Below are 16,751 nucleotides of genomic sequence, written 5' to 3' on the forward strand. Positions count from 1 at the left end.
TCATACAGAATGCACTCTTTTGTGTCTGGCTTCTTTCACTCAGCATGTTTGTTTGTTAGTTTGTTTTTGAAACTCATCCATATTGTTACACGTATCACTAATTCTTGTTGAGCAGAACTCCATTGTGTAGTACACCATAAGCCATATATCCATTCTCCCAGGACACCTGGGCTGCCCCTGGCTCTAGCCATCATAACTAATAGTTGCTATGAACATTGTGACACAAGTCCTTCTATGGTTACATTTCGTTTGTCCTGAGAAGTGGAATTGCTGGTTCACAGGGCAGATTTACGTTCACCTCTATAAAAAGCTGACAAGTACTTCCATTTTATACTCCCACCAGTAATCCCAGATCCTCCCCAGCATTTGGTGGTGTTGGTCTTTTTAATTTTGGGCATTCCAACATTTATGTATTAGTATTTCTGTTGAGTCTGATTATCATTGACCTGATAATTAATAACTGTGGGCACCATTTTCATGTGCTGACTCCCCATTCATATGTCTTCTTTTGTAAAATGTCTTGATCCATTTTTATTTGGATGATAGTCTCTTTATTACTGAGTTGTAGGAATTCTTTATACATCTGTATTGTGGATATGTTCTCCTAGTGTGCAGCCTCCCTATTCATTTATTTGTCTTTAATGAGCAAAAACTGTTTGTTATTTTTATTTGAAGTTCAATTTATCAATGTTTTCTGTAAAGAAACCTGGGAAAACTTTGCCTATCTCAGGGTCACAGTTTGCTAAATATTTTTTTAAAAGCCTTCTAGTTTTGGCTTTCATTTTGAGTCCATGAGCTCAAATCATTCTTGTGTGTATAAGGGGTTGAGGTTCTTGTTTTCCATCAGAGCCAGCTGTCACAGCACCATTTGTTAAAAAGATTTCCTTTTCCTAACTAAATTTCCTTGGAGTCTTTTTCAAAAGTCAGCTGACAGTGTAAATTGTGGTCTATTTCTGAACTCTCTCTTGTCTTCTAATCAGTCTATCTGTCCTTACACCAAAACCACAGTACATCAATTACTGCAGCTTTACAACTAGTTCTGAAATTAGGTAGTACAAGTCCTTCAACCCTTTTCTTCAAGAATGCTTTGGGTCCTGTTCCTCTCCATAAAATTTAAGAACCGGTTTGTCAATTTCCACTAAAAAGCAAAATGGAATTTTGATTGTGATTCCACTAAATCTGAAGATCAGTTTAGGGGCAACTGAAATCCCAACAACACATTTGAGTCTTCCAATGCATGAACCCGATACTTGTCTCCATTTATGTAGATTTTTAATTTCTCTAAGTGTTTTGTAGTTTTTGGTGTAGGTATTGTATACATCTTCCATTAAAATTATCTCTAAATCTCTTGTTTTTTAATTCTTTTTTTTAATTTAAAAAAAATTTTTTTTTCAACGTTTATTTATTTTTGGGACAGAGAGAGACAGAGCATGAACGGGGGAGGGGCAGAGAGAGAGGGAAGGCACAGAATCGGAAACAGGCTCCAGGCTCTGAGCCATCAGCCCAGAGCCCGACGCGGGGCTCGAACTCACGGACCGCGAGATCGTGACCTGGCTGAAGTCGGACGCTTAACCGACTGCGCCACCCAGGCGCCCCTCTTGTTTTTTAATTCTATTGTAAATATCATTTTGTATATTGACCTTGTGTCTTGAGATCTTTCTAAAGTCACTTTTTAATTCTCGTTTTTTGGTAGATTCTTAGGATTTTATACATAGTAATGTTTGTGAATAGAGTTTTACTTCTTTTCCAACACGTATGCCTTTCATAGCTTTTTTTCATGCTTTGTGATACCTTCTATGACCTCTAATACTACACTGAGCATGGGCATCCTTGCTTTGTTCCTGTTCTTTGGTGGAAAACATTCATTCTTTATACATTAAGTATGATGTTAGCTGTAGGTTTTTCCTAAATGCCCTTTTATCAGGCTGAGGAAATTTCATTGTAGTTGTTGAAAAAAATTAAGTCATGAGTGTATATTAAGTCCTTTTTTGGGATCTACTGAAATGATCATATGATTTTTCTCCTTTACTAGTGCAATGAATTGAATTGATTTTTGAGTGTTAAATCAACCTTTTTCTCTGGGGTAAACCACATTTAGTCATGATGCGTTGTCATACTGAATTCAATTTGCTATTATTCCATTAAGGGTTTTTATATCTACATTGATGAGGGATAATTGATCTGCAATTTTTTTTCTTACAATATCCTTGTGTGGTTTTGTTTTCAGGTCATTATGCAAATTGGACATGTCTATTTTCAGAAACTGTTTTAGTAACATTTATCTTTCACAAATGTTTCCTAGAATTTAGCAAGAAAATCATCTGGGCCTAGAATTTTATTGTAGGAAAATCTTTAATTATGAATTTACTCTCTATAACATATAATGTCATTAGATTTTCTTTTTCTTCTTGTGTCAGCTTTGGTAATATGTATCTTCCAAGGAATTTTTTTCTTTCTTTTTTTTTTACAGTCTAGCTAAATGCTTATCACTTTTATTGATCTTTTCAAAGAACCAGTTTTTGGATTTGTTGAATTATCTACTGCTGAGATTTTTTTTTTCTCTTTTACTAATTACTGTTCTTTATCATTTCCTTATACTTATTTTGGGTACTCTTTTTTTTAAGCTTCATAAGGTAAATGCTTAAATCATTACTTTTAAGCCTTTCTTTCTAAAATGTATAAAGCTATAAAGAATTTTAAGCAGTGCTTTAGATGTATTCCACAAATCTTGATATATTGTGTTTCATTGTTGTTCAGTTAAACATATTTTCTAATTTCCCTTCACTTAGTCTTTGACCCCATGGATTTTAGAAGCATGATTTTTTAATTCCTAAATATTTTTGAGATTTTATTGCTATGTTTTTGTTATTGACTTCTAATTTATCAGAGCATATTCTTGCAATCCTTTAAAATACACTGAAACTTGTTTTATGGTCAAGAAGAAGACTTAGTTTGATGAATATTTCTCATGTGCTTGTAACAAATATATATTCTGAATTTGGAATTTACTATTCTATAAATGTTGATTAGGTTAAGTTGATAGTGTTGTTCAGTCCTTCTATATCCTTACTGTTTTGCTTTATTTTGTCCTCCTGTTTAATCAATCAATGACAAGGTATGTTAAATCTTCAACTGTAATTGTGGAGTTGTCTATATTTCCTTTAGTTTTATAAGTTCTTGCTTTATGAATTTTCATGCTGTTAATAGGGACATACAGATACAGAACTGTTACGTCTTCTTGGTGAAATATTGTTTATCATTGTTAAACATCTTTCTTACATGTGTCAATATTCTTTTGTCTTGAATTTTACTTTAATTTTAACAATTCCAGCCTTCCTATGATTAGTTTGTATGGTGTGTCCTTTTCCATCCTTTTGTTTAATGTTTGTGTTTTGTGTCTTTGTGTCTGTGAGTGCTTTTGTAAATAACAGTTTAAGTCTTGCTTTTTTGCACGACCTCACAAACCTTCCTTTTAATCTGTCCCATTTCCATTTAATGTAATTATTGTAGTTCAATTTAATCTACAATCTCACTATTTGGTTTCTTTTTGCTCCATTTATTCTTTGTCACTTTTTACCTCCCTCCTGCTTTCTTTTGGAGTAAGTGGGAATTTGTCTCTCATATCTTCAATTTGTAAACTGTGCTTCTCTGGGCTCTTTTGTTTTTGTTGTAGTGGTTACTTTAGTACAGCAAGATATGGCCTATGGGCCAAAGTCAGCGGGTCACCTATTTTAAGTAGTTATATTTAAATATACTTATATGGTTGTATTGTTAATAAAGTTAAATAGTTATATTGCAACATAGCCATACTCATTTGTTTACATATTCTCTTACATGTTGTCTATGGGTATTTCCATGCTACAGTGGCAGAGCTGAGTATTTAGAACACAGACTGCGTGGCCCCCAAATCCTAAAATATTTACTATCTGCCCTTGAAAGAAAAAGTTTGTAAACCCCTGCTCTAAAACCACTCTAATTAAAGTTTAATAATATAAAAACAACTCTAATTAAACCAATACCCCAAATATTGTAACTATAATAAAAATGGAGACATATTACATTCTTTTTTTCATATTAAGTCTTCAAAATCTGGTGTGTTTTACACTAACAGCACACCTCAATTTAGACTAGCCATATTCCAAGTATTCAAGTCATATGTGGTCGGTGGCTACCATATTAACATAGCTCTAGAAATTATAATATACATCTTTCACTTGTATAATAATCTACCTTGATTTAATAAACGACTTCATATATAATGTAAGAATCTTGCAAAAATACATTTCCATCCTTTGTGCTACTGTTGTCATACTTTTTTTTAACATATATAATTAATTCCATAATGCAGTTACTATTGTGCTTTAAAAAATCAGTTTTGGGGCGCCTGCGTGGCCCAGTCAGTTAAGCATCCAACTTTGGCTCAGGTTGTGAACTCACAGTTCATGGGTTCGAGCTCCACGTTGGGCTCTGTGCTGACAGCTCAGAGCCTGGAGTCTGCTTCAGATCCTGTGTCTCCCTCTCTCTCTGCTCCTTCCCTGCTAATGCTCTGTCTCTGTCTCTCAAAAATGAATACACGTTAAATTATTTTTTTTAAATCACTTTTATTTCAAAGAAATTGAGAGGAAAAAAAAAGTCTCATATTTATTGCTGTTGGAATTCTTCAGCCCTCCCATAGATCTGAGTTTACAGTTGGTTATTTCCCGTCTTCGCAGAGAATTTCCTTTAACATTGTAGTGGAAAGTTCCTGGAGACTAATTCTCTCACTTCTTTTCTGAAAATATCTTTATTTCACCTTTACTTTGTTTGTTTGTATTTTGTTTTTTGGTGTGGGAGAGCTGGAACTATATTTTACCTCTGAATTTATTTTTTTTAACATTTCATTTTAAAATAATTGCACACTCAGAAATTGCAATAGAGAGCTCCCATGTACCCTTCCTTCAGCTCCCGTGTACCCTTTACCTAGCTTTCTCCAATGACATCATCTTATAACAATAGTATAATTTTCAAAACCAGGAACTAACTTTGGCATACTACTATAAAATACATACCTTATTTGGTCATCAGTTTTTACATGCACTCATGTGTATGTTGCTGTTAAATTGTATTACATGTATAGACAGACTAATCACAAAAATTACTGTACAGAACTGTTCTAGGAAGAAACTCCCTCACATAGAAACTTCCGTGTTTTGCTTTATATGGACACCCTCCCCTTTATCCTAAACCCTGGAAAGCACTGATTTGTTCCATATCACTATAATTGATTATCTTGAGCATGTTGTACAAATCAAATTCTTTACTATGTAACTTGTTGACATGGGCTTTATTTCATTCACCATAATGCCCTAGATAGAGATCCATCTGAGTTTGTATGTATCAGTATAGTTCATTCCTTTTTACTGATAAGGAATGTTCTGAAGTATGGACGTAGTGTTGAAGAACATGTGAGTTGTTTATTCTTCACCATTTAGTGTGATGTTAGCTGTATATTTTTGGTAGGTGTTATCAGGTTGATGAGGCTCACCTCTATTTCTAGTGTACTAAGAGTTGTTTTGAATGGGTATTAAATTTTATCAAGTGCTTTTTCTGTATCAATTATGATCATATGATTTTTCAGCTTTACACTGTTGCCATGGTGGATGACATTGATTAGTGTTTGAATATTGAACTAGTCTTACATTTCTTTAATGTTTGTTTATTTTTGAGAGAGAGACAGAGACAGAGACAGAGCACGAGCAGGGAAGGGGCAGAGAGAGAGGTAGACACAGAATCTGAAGCGGGCTCCAGGCTCTGCGTTGTCAGCACAGAGCCCAACATGGGGCTTGAACTCACAAACTGTGAGATCATGACCTGAGCCAAAGTCGGATGCTCAACTGACTGAGCCACCCAGGCACCCCTCTAGTCTTACATGGTGTAGAATTCTTTTCATATGTTGCTAGGTTCAATTTCCTAGTATTTTGTTGAGAACTTTTACACCTGTTCATGAGGACTACTGGTGTGTAGCTTTCTTTTTATTCTACTGTCTTTATCCGGTGTTGGTATCACGGTAGTGCTGGCCTCATAAAATGAGTTGACAAGTCTTCCTCCTTTTAATTTCTGGAACAGAATTAGTAGAATTCATGTTGTTTCTTTTTAAAATGTTTTAGAGGGGCACCTGGGTGGCTCAGTCAGTTAAGCTTCCGGCTTTGGCTCAGGACATGATCTCACCGCTCATGAGTTCAAGCCCCACATGGGGCTCTGGGCTGACAGCTCAGAGCCTGGAGCCTGTTTCAGATTCTGTCTCTCGCTTTCTCTGCTCCTCCCGTGCTCACACTCTCTCAATAATAAACACTTAAAAATTTTTTAAAGTAAATAAAGTATTTTAGAGAATTCTCCAGTGAAACCATCTGGGCCTAGAGATTTCTCCTTTTCACTATGGATTCAATTTCAAGAGTAGTCAAAGTTCTCTGCAAGCAGCCAAATAGTTAAATATTTAGGTTTTATAGGTCACATGCTCTCTGTTACAACTATTCAGCTGTATACCATAGTACAAAAGTATCATATACCATATGTAAACAAATGAGTCTGAGTTCCAACAAAATTTTATGGCACTGAAGTTTGAATTCCATAAAATTTTCCAATCAGAAAATGTTCCAACCATTTAAAAATTTAAAATTAATTCTTAGTTGGTAACTCTACAAAACAGGCTGGATTTAGACTGGGCAGATTTTCCTATTCTTTGTTTCAACTTAATTTTTGGTTTATTTTCCTTTTTCTAGTTTAGGTAGAAGGTTAGACTATTGTTTGAGCCCTTTCATTTTTTCTAATGTAGGTATTTAATGCTATAAATGTCCTATTAGGTATTGGTTTAACTGTATCCCGTAAATCCTTATGTAATGTACTTTTCTTGTACCTATAATTTTATTATTTATTTACATTTATTTATTTCTGAGAGACAGAGACAGAGCATGAGCAGGGTAGGGGCAGTAAGAGAGGGAGACACAGAATCAGAAGCAGGCTCCAGGCTCTGAGCTGTCAGCACAGAGCCCAATGCAGGACTCAAACTCAGGAACTGTGAGATCATGATCTGAGCAGAAGTTGGTTGCTTAACCGACTGCACCACCCAGGTGCCCCTAATTTTACTTATTTTTTAACGTTGATTTGTTTTTCAGAGAGAGAGAGCAAGTTGGGGAGGGGCAGAGAGAGGGGGAGATAGAGGATCTGAGAGCAGAGAGGCTGATGTGGGGCTCGAACCCACTAGCTGCAAGATCATGACTTGGGCTGAAGTTGGATGCCTAACCAACTGAGCCACCCAGGCATCCCAGTATTTTTAATTTTGTACTTTTTCATGAGACTTCTTTTGATGCCTTGGCTATTAGGAGTGTGTTAATTTCTAAGTGAAGATTTTTTCCATTTTCTTTGTTACTGATTTCTAATTTATATTATTGTCTGAGAACATATTTTGTATCATTTCAAATTTGTTAAGGTTTATTTTTGACCCAGGGTATGGTCTTAATGAGAGATTAAAGAGACCATGAATTCTACTGTTTTGAGGTGTAGTGCTCTATAAATATTATCAGATCCCATTGGTTTGTGGTATTATTGATTTTTTTTTCTATAGCTTGGCTAGTTAGCTCTCTTGTAGTTCTATTCCTGAGAACAAGGTTTTCTAACTAGAAGGATGTGAGGTATACTTTTTTTTTTTTTTTTTTTTTAATGCATGACAGTGATGGGTCAGTTGGGCTCCTATCCACATTTGAGGCCAAAGAGAAATAGAGGGTTGCTGCTTTTTGCTAATGTTTGCTTAATGCAGGCTGGGCATGGTCCTTAGGGCTCTACTGCACAATGTCCACAGTGTCTGTTGCAGAGGAAGAGAGGCACTACTTATGTTGTGTGAGTGCAGGGAAGGACAGTCTACAAGGCTCTACCCTTTGGTCTCCAGAGTGTCTGGGAGAGAGGGAAGGAGAAGTCAGTGCTCAGTAGTACAGGCTGGGCATTGACAGGGCTCTGTCTCATAATTTCCATAACGCCAGTGGAGAGGGTACTGCTTTGTTAGTGTAGGGTTGGTCTTTTGACAGGGCTCCACTTCAGTCTCCTCAGTGCTTGGTGGGGAAGGGTAGGTGTGCTTCCTGGTTAACGCATGGTGGTGACACCTGACAGGACTCTACCCCAGTTTCCACAACCCCTAGTGGGAAGTGGGAAGGGTACAGCTTCTTTCATGTGTTCACCTAAAGTACAGCAGGTATAGGAGACAAGTGTTCTGAACTGTATACTTGCCTTCCTGCTGATCCACTGTTTAAAGACAACAGGCTTTTCCTGGACTTTTTTGTGTGCACAGTGTTGTTTTCCAATTGTAGAGTGCATTGTGGCCCAGGCTGGGATAAATAGGCATCAAAAAAAAAGGTGGTTGGGATGAGACTTGGGGCTGGGTCATTCTGTGTGTTCTAAGGTCCTTATCCAGTCTGCCTTCTATTCTACAACTTTCAGAAGGTATTAATTTTTGTCTAAAATCTTTAGTAGTAATTAGAAGGAATAAAGTAGAATGTACTTACTGTCTTGGCTGGAACTAGATGCCCCTCACCTTCATTGTGAAGGCCTCACCTGACATGAGATTTTTCGTTCTGAATTTAAAAATGTGTCTTGTCGTCTTGTGTTTTTTTCCGATGAGAAGTTAGCAGTTATTCTTATCATTGACCCTATATATAATGTGTCCCTTCTGGCTTTTAATATTTGCTTTTTATCTTTGGTTTTCTAGAGATAGTTGTCTTTATGTTTATTCTGCTTTGGGCTCATTGAGCTTTTTTCATCTGTGGGTTCGTAATTGTCATCACTGGAAAAGTTTCAGCTAGGATTTGTTTCATGCCTCAATCCCTCTTCTCTGAGATCCAAATACATGCAGTTAGAATTGTCTACCTTCTCTCAGGCCTTTTCGGAGGCTCTGTTCGTTTTTCAAATTAGTCTTTTATCTTGCTGTGCTTCATTCTGGTCCTTTGCCTGGTCTCTACCTATTTAACCAGTGGATGTTTAACTTCATTTATTGTATTTTTCCATTCTAGAAGCATTTTATATTTCCCATTTCTCTGCTCTCTCGATCTGTTCACTAATTATGTTTAACTTTATATTTAATTCCTTGAACATACTTATGTAGTGGTTTTATTGTCCCTGTTTGATAATTTTACTATCTGGGTCACATCTATTTCTCTTCTTCTCCTAGTTATGGGTCACAGTTTCCTGTTCCTTGTGTGTCGTAAAAGTTTTATTATACGCTGAATATCGTGGCTGCTAGTCAGTTCTTGAAACTCCACATTTTATTGTATTCCTTTAAAGAGTACTGACTTTTGTTCTGGCAGACAAATAATTTATTGGTGGTTCAACTTGATTAGTCATGTCTTCACTTCATTTAGGCTTTTTGAAGGCTGGGCTAAGGTAAAGATCTGAAACCGTAGCCTTTATCAGTCTGGGTGTTTTCCTTTCCTCAAGAATCACAGCCTTGTTTTCTGTGTGATAAGTTCCTTCATATATTTTGTCCAACTCTATTGGTTTGTATTCATTTCATGGGCTTTTCACAGCAGGAGGGGAGATCTGATGCCCATTATTCATGGCTAGAACTAAAAAGGGTATTGGTATTTTTCATAGCTTCCTAATTGACTCTGACGTGCATTCAAGGTTAATAACTTGCTCAGAATTCAAGGTTTCTCAGCAGCACCACTCTGGGCTTACTGAGCTGGCTGTTCTGTACACTGTAAGCCATCTCTGGCCTTTATCTAGTAGATGCCAATAGTACTTCCTCCCAGTTGTAGTACCCAGAATGTCTCCAGAAATTGTTAAATGTCCTATGGAGCACAAGTGTCCCAGGTTCAGAAACACTATACTGACTAGGATTATTGTATGCCTTAAGCCTCTGCTACTAAAAGTCTGTGCCAACCAGCTGCACTGGCATCACCTGGAGCTTCTTAGAAACACAGAATCTAAGTCTTAACTTAGACCTTCTGAATGAAACGTGTATTTTTCATGTTTGTTATTTTTGAGAGAGAGTAAGACAGAGGATCCAAAGCAGACTCTGCACTGACAGAAGAGGCCAGCGTGGGGTTCAAACTCACAAATCGCAAGATCATGACCTGAACCAAAGTCGAGGCTTAACCACCTGAGCCACCCAGGCTCCCCTGAAATCTGTATTTTAACAAGATCCCAAAATGATTTGTACGCTTTTTCTAATGTTTGAAATACTATGCCACAGACCAGAAAGCTTTTCGTAAAGAGCCAGATGGTAAATATTTTGGGTTTACAGCCTAGCCTTTGTCAGAAACAATTCAACTCTGCCATTGCAGTATAAAAGCAGCCATACACAGTAAAATACAAATGAGTGTGGCTGTGTTCCAATCAATCTTTATTCACAAAACAGGCAACTCACAACATTTTACAACCTATGCCATAGACTATCTTTCCCAAGCAGATCTCTTAGTAAGCCGAAGACAACTGGTGGTTAAATCCTTAGATGAGAGCCTTCCCATTTGATATCAGTTGTTGCTTAAAGAGAGACTAGGTACACAGACTTCTCTAGTGTGTAGCCAACCTTGAAATTTTAGTAGCTTGACTTCTGTTCTTACCTGGATGGGGATATCGTCTACTTCTACATGTAAGTTATTATATGTAAATGCTACTTGTTAGCTAACTAGTGGCTCTCCATCTTTAAAAATATAAAATTTGATGGCATATTTCTTTTTCTTTATGGGAGAACAACGCTTTAGGGGGCCACAGGAGTAATTATTTTGCCTTTAGCAAATAAAGCTGACAATTTTTTTTTTTTTAAAGTAGGCTCCACACCCATGTGGGGCATGAACTCATGCCCCTGAGATCAAAAGTCACGTGCTGTACACCCTGGGCCAGCTAGGCACCTGTAAAGCTGAGAAAACTTTGGGACAATTGGGATAGTGTGTCTTTATTAGCTCTCAGGCAGTAAAGAGTAGCTTAAAGTTAGTTATTTGACTTTCAATGATTTCTTCTAAGTAGAAAAGTTAAAGGGCCTTCCTTCAAGACCTCTATTTTGTTTTGTATACCTTATGTAGAAGGTAATTACTTCTTGCCTTCTAAAACTGCATCCTGAAAGTGACTTGCAGGGGGGTAAAAAAGGCTCTTTGAAGAGGTCAAGAAAGTAGCTATTGTGAAGAATGATGGTATTACATCAGATGGTTGAAGATTGAAATATTTTGCCTTGTTTTTTAATTTTTTCCTTCTAAGTTACTTGATAAATAGTACAAGGACAGGGCAGGGCAGGTCACCAAAGTGAAGCAGAAACAGAACAACTCGTAACCAGTTAAGATTAAAGCAGGAAACTGATTAAGAGCTCTGGCTAACAGGAATGGTGTTAAGAAATTCCTGGAACTTGCATATATCAATAATATTCAGTCTACAGTGGTTGGTCTGTTCCCAGAGCTTTCTATGAGACATGCCACAATATCCACCCTGGGGCCATTTCCTCTGGTTGTGAACAGCCAATTCCTTTATCCAATATATGGCATGTAGGTCAGGTAAAGGGTTCCATGTCATGATAAAGGTTGGGAATGACTATTTTTATTTTTTATTGTAGTAAAAAGTAACATTAAACTTAACCGTGTAGTTTAGTAGTGCCAAGTATATTCACACTATTGTGCAAAAGATCTCTAGAACTTTTACATCTTGCAAAATTGAAACTTCAGACCAACTACCTTCTACCTTGGCAACTACCTTTTTGTTTCTGTTATTTTGACTTCTTTAGATATTTCGTGTTAGTGGAATCATAGATGTCCTTTTGTGACTGGCTTAATTTGCTCTTCAGAATGTCCTCAAAGATTGATCCATATTGTAGCATGTGGCAGGATTTCCTTTTTTAAGGCTGCATAATATTCCATTATATGTATATATTCTTTATTCATCTGCCCATAGGAATCTGGGTTGCTTCTGCCTCTTGGCTACTGTGAATAATGCTATGATGAACATGGGTGTACATATATCTCTTCAAGACACTTGAGTTCTCAATATATACCCGGAAGTAGGATTGCTGGATTATATGGTAATTCTACTTCTAATGTTTTGAGGAACTTCTGTGCTGTTTCCCATAATGGCTACACCATTTTACAGTCCTCTCAACAGTACACAAGGGTTCCAATTTCTCTGTATCTTCATTTGTTATTTTCTGTTCTTTTGATAATGGCCTTAAAGGGTAAGATGATATCTCATTATAGTTTGATTTGCATTTCTCTTGCAATTGGTGATGTTGAGCATCTTTTCATATGCTTTCAGAGAACTGTCTATTCAAGTCTTTATGTATTCTGGATACAAATCCTTTATCAGATAAATGATTTGCAGAATTTTCTCCCAGTCTGTGAGTTGTCTTTGAATTTTTTAAATGATGTCCTTCAATTATGTAAACTTTTATTTGCTTTTGTACGTTTGATATTATAGAGAACACTTTACCTGACCCTAGATCACAGATTTTCTGTTTTTCCTTAAAGTTTTAAATTTCAGCTATATTTACATTTACAATTTGGTTCTGGTCAATTTTTGTACAAAATGAAGTAGGTCTAAATTTATATTTTTACAAGGATGTCCAGTTGTCTCTGAACCTTTGTTGAAGATTACCTGTCCCCACTGAATTGCCTTTGTACATTTGTTGGAAACCAATTCCTCATGTATGTGAGAGTTTTCTTCTGGACTTTCAATTCTATTCCACTGATCTGTATGCCTGTCCCTGTGCCAGGACCATACTGTCTTGATTAGTCTAGCTTTGTGATTAGTTTTCAAATTGTGAAGTATGTTTTTCCACTTTGTTCTGGACTGTCAAGGTTGTTTTAGCTATTCTGGGTCCACTGCATTTCCAAAGCCTGATTGGATTTTGACTGGGACAGTGTTGAATCTATAGATCAGTTTGGGGGAAAATTGTTTTTTTGTTTGGCTAAACAATAACTGCCCTATGTAATCACCGCTCCTTGTGGGAGTTCTAGGCTCTGAATTCACATATATCAGGCCCTCCGTGAGACAGGCTCATTCCAGAAACTGAATTCTAGTAACAGCTAATTCTTCTTAGAAATAGGTATTTTGCTTCTTGCTTTATGGAATTTCACAAATACCTGATTTTCTCTGAGGGTATTCGGAGGTTTATTTATAATGATATCCTCCTTCATACCTCCACGGGTGGACAGCTTGACGCTGCTTTCCAAACAGTGTGTTCTAAGTCCCCATCAAAGAACAAGGGTCATGTTGATCTTCTTGAGTCTTTGGCAACATCCTCTGACAAATTTTGTCGTATGCTTCTAGGCATTCCAGTTTAACATTGCAAAACTGTAATCTGTGGAGACTTTTTCCTTTTTGGCTAGGAAATGAGCATCTTTTCTTGGATCAACGTTCAGGACAAATAAGGATTTTAACCAACTTTCTTCTTAAGGTCTGTTATTGGGAGATGTCATTCTCTGGAATCCAGGCAGGAGGCTGCTCTGTGGACGTGCAGCACTGCCACCAACATCTCGCTCTGCTGCCACGGCTGCCTCAGAATCACTAATTATTAATAACCAAAAAGCTTTCTAATCGTGACTATCTTGCCCACATAAGATTTGTCTTGCCAAGAAAATTCAGGTTTCATAGTTCGTTGTATTTTTAGAGGACAAATTATTTATAAGATGGCTTATTGCCTGATTTAAAAGAACCAATCAGTTTAACTAGATTTGGGTTGGTTAATGGGATAAGTACTTTATAAAAAACTTCTCAGAATATGCAAAAAATTTGTTCGTTTTGTGTAACATGTTTTATTTAGAACTCTTAGAGTACACAGTATGAGGACAACTCAGACCTAACACAATATATATACTTTTCCATAGGAAAGCACAAAGAGAAGACAAAAGTACTGTGAGTCTCAAATTCTGAATGAACGAAACAGTTCTCCACAAAAACCGAGCTCTATACAGTTCCCAAATTCACTTTACAAACCATATCAAGATTTTATCAGTCCGTATATACTCGACAATTCAAGATCTTCATCTTGGTATACATATACTTCTCCAACCGGAATGGAGGTCAGAGACTCTACTCTCAGTGAAGAGACAGTTACTGACGTGTATTATTATGGCTTTATCGTTCTTTTTCTTTTGATTTTAGTAGGTCTTACTTTATACTTTCTCTGAAGATATCAAATAAAATCCTTTTGATAATTCTTAAGGCTGCCAGTTCTTCACAGAAATGTTACATTCTTATTTTAGGATTTCCTCCCAGACATTTTCAAGGTAATTGGCTTGTAAAAAGAGAATACAATTTAACAAAGTAAGTTTGTGGACATTCTAAAAAATAAGATTGGTTTATTGTAGAAAACAGTGTCATGATACAGTTTGAAAAATAACTTTTTTTGATCAAAGGAGCAATTTAAAAAACAAAATGTCATTGACAGGGACAATTTTACCCCTTTTTTTTTTTTCTTACCACATAGAATAACAGAAGTAACAAAAAGTTTTGCATAAGCTGATACACTATATACTTATCTATCTTCCAAAGCACACTATTAAAAGCTAGGCGTATTTTATGAAATTTGATTAATGATTTCCTTACCTTACTACAATATGGGCATTCACCAAATATGATGTTAAAACTCTGTCTACTAGTCAACAGTCCTCTCAACCACTGAAGATTTTAAAAAGAAAAAGGGAGCAATGTCAGCATGATCACACATTACAGATACTCTAAATTCATTTCCTTTATGATTACATATATTTTTATTCCAAAAGATTTACCTTCTTAATTTTCTTTTACAAAAAGTAAGGGGGACATTTCCTGGCCACTACCAGACTAGTAGTATGCTGAATAATAAGGGGAGACTACCACGAATATTGAGATCTATACCACTGGTTTATAGCCAAATTATGGGCCCCTTTATGCATTTTCTCAACATCCAAAATAGACACAAAAATAATGTACACAAGTCAATGGGGTTCACAGACCTGACCTGAAGTCATTAATTACAAATTAAGAACTCTTGCTGTAAAAGATACCGTAAGCTCGTGAAAATTTAGGTCTCAATTCTGGTCTTAATCACCAATAGTGGGTTAATTCTCAATCCACTAATTATAAGCACGAGGCAGTCCATTTTTAAAAATTAAATGAATATTCATTATTATAAAAGAAAGCACATGTTCCCGTAAGAGTATCTCTATAATTAGACCTGGTATTTTGTGAGTTTATAGAAGGTGAATTCACATCTCTAAGTTCTCCATTCTCAAAGTGCAGGTAACACCAACTGCTTGCTACCTCTAATCACAAAAACAAGAGGTGATATTCAAGAAGACTGAATGCACTATACAACTGCAAGGTGTTTCATATATACATGCATATATAATCATGTCAACTGTGCCCTAAGATGAATGCTGTAGAGATCAAATGACTATACACAGGAATGAAAGCAGACTTCACAGATAGTAAATAATAAATAAAATGTCACTGAGAGTGCTGTGACATATCCAGATCACAAAACGCATTTTTCTCAATATCAAAAGTAAGATTATTACATTTATTCTATACTTAAATATACTTTGAAAAGTAACAGACACTCATTAGTGCCAGTTCCCTTTCACCTTATTGCTACCACTACTACTCCCACTTGGATGAGTGACAGTTTGCACTGTGGTCACATGAGATTTTCACTGAAAGATTCCAATGTAGCTTCAATTTGATCTGTTATGCATCAGTAAGCAGCCCATGAATATATTCTGGATACATTTTCTCCCTTCCTAGGATACTACTTTAGGACATTTATTCACTCATTAGTAACCAGGATGAAGAAATGAAAGCACACGGCATCTGGAAATGGACTGGTAAAGAAGCTAATGGAAAAAAGAGATTGCTATTCACTTAAACAGATTTTGGATTCTGTATATTTCAACATGCAGACTTGCTAGGTCATGGTAGCCAAAATAGTCTTAACAGCGTTATTTTTATTTTTTACCTCATATAAGCATATTTGATGGAAAGGCTGTGCACATTGAGGATTATCACACACTTGATCAGGAATGGCACCATCAAGTTGATATGAATAACAAATGCCACAATCCATAGAAAAATCCTTCAAAAGAAGAAATATTTATAAGCACAAGTGTTTAAAACACACAAGGTAATGTAAGAATAATATGGGATAGACAAGATCAAATTTTCATTCAAAGTTTTCATAAAGGTAACTATAGCATTCTTTACAGAAAATACAGTTACATCACTGCTTAACACTTCAGAAAAGTGATTTGTAAGAGTGCTTCCTTTTTCATCCAGTAAGTAATACACATAGATATACTAAAAACAGATTCTATTTGGGGCTTAAGTAAATTTCCCACATTGTACATCAATATTATGCCAATGTAATATATAAAGATACTAACTGACATTTGCTAATGATTACTAAACTTCAAAATTCTTTAACTAAAGGAAGAAGACAAAAACATTCCCACCACTTTAATAGTCTACAACCTCTGCAACTTTATCAAAACTCAATTCCAAGTTTATCATTTTTGCAACACAGTAACATCTATTCATTTTCAAAAACTGTACTGCCATCCTTCACAAAATACATCAAGCTAATTAAAACTTTATTTCAATCATCCATAAGCAGATAGTATTAGAATATCCAAACATCTCATTAGCTACTTTGGACCTTTCCCCCTATTTTTAATAATAAAGATGTCTGTCATTAATCACTTCATTGCTACAAAGACCATGACAAAAGTATACTTAAACCACTAATCAAAGGTTAACAAATTCTTTGATGC

At 36.0% G+C, this 16,751-nt stretch overlaps 2 protein-coding genes across 3 annotated transcripts in view; one reads left to right on the forward strand and one right to left on the reverse strand.

Annotated features, from left to right (window-relative positions):
- VRK2 (VRK serine/threonine kinase 2) overlaps positions 1-14,166 on the forward strand; it is a 103,761-nt gene extending 89,595 nt beyond the window's left edge. The window contains exon 13 of the mRNA XM_047068091.1: positions 13,830-14,166. Within this exon, the coding sequence (XP_046924047.1) occupies positions 13,830-14,132 (303 nt within the window). The 3' untranslated portion in view covers positions 14,133-14,166. The remainder of the gene's footprint in view (positions 1-13,829) is intronic.
- FANCL (FA complementation group L) overlaps positions 14,089-16,751 on the reverse strand; it is an 85,196-nt gene continuing 82,533 nt past the window's right edge. For both annotated transcript variants that reach the window (XM_047068092.1, XM_047068093.1), the window contains 3 exons: positions 15,941-16,057; positions 14,551-14,622; positions 14,089-14,239 (listed from right to left, as the gene is read on the reverse strand). In XM_047068092.1, coding sequence (XP_046924048.1) covers positions 14,204-14,239; positions 14,551-14,622; positions 15,941-16,057 — 225 coding nt within the window. In that variant the 3' untranslated portion in view covers positions 14,089-14,203. The remainder of the gene's footprint in view (positions 14,240-14,550; positions 14,623-15,940; positions 16,058-16,751) is intronic.

Source organism: Lynx rufus, unplaced genomic scaffold (genome assembly GCF_022079265.1).
Source record: "Lynx rufus isolate CCGP_SWC_20201006 ecotype Redwood Valley unplaced genomic scaffold, mLynRuf1.p SCAF_8, whole genome shotgun sequence".
NCBI classification, from domain to species: Eukaryota; Metazoa; Chordata; class Mammalia; order Carnivora; family Felidae; genus Lynx; species Lynx rufus.